The sequence below is a fragment of the Salvelinus sp. IW2-2015 genome, linkage group LG4q.2 (genome assembly GCF_002910315.2).
Source record: "Salvelinus sp. IW2-2015 linkage group LG4q.2, ASM291031v2, whole genome shotgun sequence".
In the NCBI taxonomy this organism is placed as follows: domain Eukaryota; kingdom Metazoa; phylum Chordata; class Actinopteri; order Salmoniformes; family Salmonidae; genus Salvelinus; species Salvelinus sp. IW2-2015.
Window position 1 is genome coordinate 20680594 of NC_036843.1, and position 6616 is coordinate 20687209.

Sequence of the window (6616 nt, forward strand, 5' to 3'; positions counted from 1 at the left end):
GTTGAGAGAATGCCAAGAGTGTGCAAAGCTGTCATCAAGGCAAAGGGTGGCTACTTCATAGTGTTGGGTTCTGAGAATATGTAATATACTTATTCATGTCACTGAGGGAGAGAGGGTAATATATAATGTTTACATTATATCATGTATCCTATTGAAATATTGAGTGCTTAGGGTTAGAGGGTCTACACCAGAAGTTAATGGTCATCTGTAGGAGGAAGGTATATAGTGTGTGCAATTAAGCTTGGAATGTGCTGAGTGCAGGGAAGCGATCACATGTGGCAGGCATTGGATAAGAGGAGAGAGCCATGGATTAGTGATGAAGGGGGTTGAGGTCAGGTCAGGTCAGGTAGGTGAGTAGGTGTGTCCAAACGTTTGACTGGTACTATATATATATATACATACAGTGCATTTGGAAAGTTTTTCCACATTTTGTTACATTACATCCTTATCCTAAAATGGATGAAAATATTTTCCCTTATCAATCTACACACAATACCCCATAATTGCAAAGCAAAAACAGATTTTTTGAAATTTGTGCAAATGTATAATTTTTTTTAAATATCACATTTACATAAGTATTCAGACCCTTTACTCAGTACTTTGTTGAAGCACCTTTGGCAGCGAATACAGCCTCGAGTCTTCTTGGCTATGATGCTACAAGCTTGGCACACCTGTTATTCATCCATAACCGTCTGTTACGCGGTTATACGGTCATTTTACCAGCCCTAGATTGACTCCAAAGTTAATGTATTCCCAAACTAGACAGTGTTGCTAATTCATTCCGGTTCATAATGATGGTGTCAATATGCATTTGCATGTCAACACATCTTGAAAGGTCAGTTGTATACTGACAGCTACAGTATTGATTAAGTGATTTATGAACAGATTAATCGTTGTTGTCGTCTTGCATATGTTAATACGGCATTAGTACACAACAAGGATGGGTTTCCTCCAATGTCACATAGCCTGCCAGACCGAGGACTAAGGTTATGTGACAAGTTCTGAATACCTACACATCAGAGATGGCCTAACCTGCTTTTGAGGATCATTCAGCATGCTGCATACCTGTATGCTCTGATCCAATTCTTATTTGTAGAAAGAGAAGAACTACAGAGTACATTCAGAAATATTAAAACGCGAAAAGGGAAAACCAGTGCCAGCTAGCACATTAAAAGCTTAGTGAAACACATCGCTCCCTGGTCTTCTCTCTATTCTCACATAGAATAACCTCATACAACTACTAACAAATACACTGCCACCTTCTCCTGCATGCCTCTCATGTTAATGTTTCTCATCCACCTATAATGCAATTAGACCATTAGGTAAATAATGAAGAGCATGTAATCAAATCTATGAAGGAGCTGGGTGCTAATGTATTATTTGGAGAGAGAGAGAGAGACACACAGACTCACTCCATTCTTTAACACATACAGTAAGTAGTGATATTATATTCTCCATAGTCAGTGAACCTCAGCCCTGATGAGCCTCGGTCCTGAGTGACTCCATGGTATCCTGCCATGCCATCACAGGGATGTCTGTCTGACACTTGTTCCACAGTCTCCAGGACAATGTCAATGCTAGTAGAGTTACTATGAGCCAGCCTATAAACACTACCTAGACATAACTAGTATTGTATAATCCTTTAGCATCAACATTCTCCACTATACATGATTGAATATTATCTGTAGTTTTACACTGTAGCTATTATGCCATGAAAATACTCCGGTTTGTCCCAAATGACACCATATTCCTTATATGGTGCACTACATTTGACCAGAGCATTATGGGCCCTTGTCAAAAGTAGTGCACTAAATAGGGAATATGGTGCCATTTTGGGAGGCAGACTCAATCTTTTGACTATTTATCTCCACAGTCTGTCAGTGAGCCAAACAGTGGATTCTCTCCTGTTGGTAAAGCCTGATTAGCACAGAGGGGTTTCAATGCCACCTCCTGGCAGGAACGGAGAATGACGACCGTGAGAGAATTCATATTTGGCTCGTCTACAGTGCCTACATATAAAATAGAACAACATTTTGTTGCATATGCAATGCATACATTTCATGTATTGAATAAAATTCATTGAAATCAAATGCTTGCTGTTATAGTTCTGTAATGTACTACCAGCCATGTATCTTTCCAATGGTTGTTACTGATTGTCAGATGCTTAGGTTGCCACTTTGGCGATTACATAGGATTAAATGTATTTACCAATCAGACATCTCCATGGGTTACATACAATCAGAGGATTAGCACATCCTCTCTTCTGCTGTCCTTGGGCTTGGGCTAACAGAGAGGCTGAGGCTGGGATTGAAGCTGGGACTGAGAGAGAGGCTGAGGCTATGAGAGAGTCAGCTAGGCTGTGAGGCTATGGGGCTGAGACAGAGGCAGCCAGGCTGTGAGGCTATGGGGCTGAGACAGAGGCAGCCAGGCTGTGAGGCTATGGGGCTGAGACAGAGGCAGCCAGGCGCGCCACCTGAGATGATACGTGTCACACAGGGAGGTGATTGAATACATTAGCATGCGGGCCTCTGGAGATGACTTCATCCTCATGGCAACAGACAGCTAGCTGGCAGCTGAAGGTTCTACTGGGGGTTTCTCAGGGGCCTAGTCAAGTGTGACGCCACGGACGAGCAGAGCCTTCCTTCCCTCTATCCCTCTCTCTCTCTCTCTCTTTCTTTCTCTTTCGCTTTACATTCTTTCAAGTCTGCCTTTCTCTCACTCTCCCTCCCTCTCTACCGCTGTCTTTTTTCAGTCTCTTCCTTTTTCTACTCTCTCCACCTGTCTTTCTCAATTTTTCCCTGCCCGTCTCTCTCTCTTTCCCTGAGAGAAGTTTGGAGGGGATGGATGGGAAGAGAATGTTGCTCATTCATGTTATTCATACGCTTTTCCTCCTGCCTGCCTGGCGCATTACATTAGCCCACAAACCCATTCTGTGACAAGCTAAGCCCTGCCGTTAATGCTGTTGTGACCAGGGGCTGTGTATTCATCTTGGTTGTTGTGACCAGGGGCTGTGTATTCATCTTGGTTGTTGTCACCAGGGGCTGTGTATTCATTTGGGCTGTTGTGACCAGGGGCTGTGTATTCATCTTGTTGTTGTGACCAGGGGCTGTGTAATTCATCTTTGGTTGTTGTGACCCAGGGGCTGTGTATTCATCTTGGCTTGTTGTGACCAGGGGCTGTGTGTATTCATCTTGGTTTGTTGTCACCAGGGGCTGTGTATTATCTTGGTTGTTGTCACCAGGGGCTGTGTATTCATCTTGGTTGTTGTGACCAGGGGCTGTGGTATTCATCTTGGTTGTTGTCACCAGGGGCTGTGTATTCATCTTGGTTGTTGTCACCAGGGGCTTGTGTAAATTCATCTTGGTTGTTGTGACCAGGGGCTGTGTATTCATCTTGGTTGTTGTCACCAGGGGCGTGTATTCATCTTGGTTGTTGTCACCAGGGGCTGTGTTATTTATCTTCGTTGTTGTCACCAGGGGCGGTGTATTCATCTTGGTTGTTGTCACCAGGGGCGGTGTATTCATCTTGGTTGTTGTCACCAGGGGCTGTGTATTCATCTTGGTTGTTGTGACCAGGGGCTGTGTATTCATCTTGGTTGTTGTGACCAGGTGCTGTGTATTTATCTTGGTTGTTGTCACCAGGGGCTGTGTATTCATCTTGGTTGTTGTGACCAGGGGCTGTGTATTCATCTTGGTTGTTGTCACCAGGGGTCTGTGTATTCATCTTGGTTTGTTTGTCACCAGGGGCTGTGTATTCATCTTGGTTGTTGTGACCAGGGGCTGTGTTTCATCTTGGTTTGTTGGACCAGGTCTCTGTATTCATTTGGTTGTTGTGACCAGGGGCTGTGTATTCATCTTGGTTGTTGTGAACCAGGGGCTGTGTATTCATCTTGGTTGTTGTCACCAGGGGCTGTGTATTTCATCTTGGTTGTTGTCACCAGGGGCTGTGTATTCATCTTGGTTGTTGTGACCAGGGGCTGTGTATTATCTTTGGTTGTTGTCACCGGGGCTGTGTATTCATCTTGGTTGTTGTCACCAGGGGCTGTGTATTCATCTTGGTTGTTGTGACCAGGGGCTGTGTATTCATCTTGGTTGTTGTCACCAGGGGCTGTGTATTCATCTTGGTTGTTGTGACCAGGGCTGTGTATTCATCTTGGTGTTGTCACCAGGGGCTGTGTATTCATCTTGGTTGTTGTCACCAGGGCTGTGTATTCATCTTGGTTGTTGTGACCAGGGGCTTGTGTATTCATCTTGGTTGTTGTCACCAGGGGCTGTGTATTCATCTTGGTTGTTGTGACCAGGGGCTGTGTATTCATCTTGGTTGTTGTCACCAGGGGCTGTGTATTCATCTTGGTTGTTGTCACCAGGGGCTGTGTATTCATCTTGGTTGTTGTCACCAGGGGCTGTGTATTCATCTTGGTTGTTGTGACCAGGAGCTGTGTATTATCTTGGTTGTTGTCACCAGGGGCTGTGTATTCATCTTGGTTGAAAGCTTTACTGGTGGAGAGGGGAGATGAAAAGGAAACGCACATAATGTCCCTGTCCTGGGGATTGTGTTCTAGTCTCAGTGTCTGTAATGTGTGTATCTCACTGGCTATATATGGCCATCTTACTACTAGCCTACTGCACACAGTCAAGACATTAATGCAATATATTTTTTTATGATGGAAAAGAGAGAGAGGGAGAGGGGTAAGAGAAATAGAAAGAGGAAGATCGAGCAGGAGGGAGAGTATTTGTTAGTGACTGAGCAAGGTCCTTGCTATGCCCACTATACTAGTATCGCCATCCAGGCCCTGGTATTAGGATGGTACTGATACTACACACTGTGTGCCAGCTTGCCAGCTCTACCTTTAAACCAGGACCCAGCCTCAGACCCAGCCTCAGACCCAGCCTAATCCAGCCTCAGCCTCAGACCCAGCTCAGACCCAGCCTAATCCAGCCTCAGACCCAGTCTCAGACCCTGCCTCAGACCCAGCCTCAGACCCAGCCTCAGACCCAGCCTAATCCAGCCTCAGACCCAGCCTCAGACCCAGCCTCAGACCCAGCCTCAGACCCAGCCTCAGACCCAGCTAATCCAGCCTCAGACCCGCCTCAGACCCAGCCTCAGACCCAGCCTCAGACCCAGCCTCAGACCCAGCCTAATCCAGCCCTCAGACCCAGTCTCAGACCCAGCCTCAGACCCCAGCTCAGACCCTGCCTCAGACCCAGCCTCAGACCCTGCCTCAGACCCAGCCTCAGACCCTGCCCTTAGACCCAGCCTCAGACCCAGCCTCAGGCCCAGCCTCAGACCCAGCCTCAGACCCAGCCTAATCCAGCTCAGACCCAGCCCTAGACCCAGCCTAATCCCAGCCTCAGACCCAGCCTCAGACTGCCTCAAACCCTGCTTCAGACCCTGCCTCAGACCCTATAAACATAAATACTGGGGCTTTGTCCACGTCTGAAAAGAGGTCATTCAATATCAATATATTTTATTTTCATCACTGTCACATAATGAGCAGGAGGCCTGCCATGGAGAATGAGAGAAATATAATCATGTTGAATTCTGGGGCCATGAATGCAATTACCGACACCGAACAATGAGTGAAGCTTTACTGCATCATACACTGTACACCAGGGGGTGGTAACACTGGATGTACAGAGCTGATGTAGTAATTAATGAAATACACGCTAGCTACCATCCAAGTACATGCCCGCCACAGTACTGTCGAGAGAGAGAGGTCTATCTGTTTTTGAATGAAGTCAATGCCTTTCTTCACCAAGCGGATGGCAGTAGTCACACACCACACAGCGAGCCTCTCTCCACTCATCCCCTCTTTGACTAAGCACCTCTAGCTGATCAAGGGCACTGTTACTAATGGTAAATCTTCCCATCAACCCATTGTTTGTGTGTATAAACTGATGTGTGTACTGTGTATACCCTCAATTCACCCTAAAGTTGGTTGTTTTAACTCAAGGGGTGAAATATTACATAACAACAACAAGAATAGCACCGGAGTCGCTGCTGTAGGTTGACGCTCTCTCTCTTTCTCTCTCTCCTCTCTCTTCTCTCTCTCTCTCTCTCTCTCTCTCTCTCTCTCTCCTCTCTCTCTCTCTCTCTCAGGGCTTTGTGAAAAACTAGATGAGTTTATCTGCTGGCTGAGGGAAGCCCTGGAGACCCACAGAGAACTGGACGCCACCCAAAGCTGAAATGGACAGCCTCAAGCTCTACCTGGAGACCACCTGGTGACACACAACACACCACACCCACACACACACACAACACACACACACACACTCTGTCTCTCTCCCTCTTTCATAAACGTGCACAGTTCATAACTGCATATGAATGCAAACAAGAGACGAGCTTGCTTCCTGACAATCACTCACACTCTCAAGAGCAAACATATGTGCAAGTGTGCACAAACACATACACATAATCACACAAAAGCACACACCTATGCAAACAGACAGACACACACTCTTGCTCACACACACACACCCACACACACACAAACACAACCACACACACACAACCACACACACACACACACACACACACACACACACACACACACCACACACACACACACACACACACCACACACACACACACACACCACACCACACACACAAACTTT

General features: G+C 46.3%; 1 protein-coding gene across 1 annotated transcript; it reads right to left on the bottom strand.

Annotated features, from left to right (window-relative positions):
* Positions 1–2912: 2912 nt before the first annotated feature.
* LOC139027646 (salivary glue protein Sgs-3-like) lies at positions 2913–3689 on the bottom strand. Its single transcript, XM_070443296.1, has one exon. The coding sequence runs from the start codon at positions 3687–3689 to the stop codon at positions 2913–2915; it is 777 nt and encodes a 258-aa protein (XP_070299397.1).
* Between the last annotated feature and the right edge of the window lie 2927 nt (positions 3690–6616).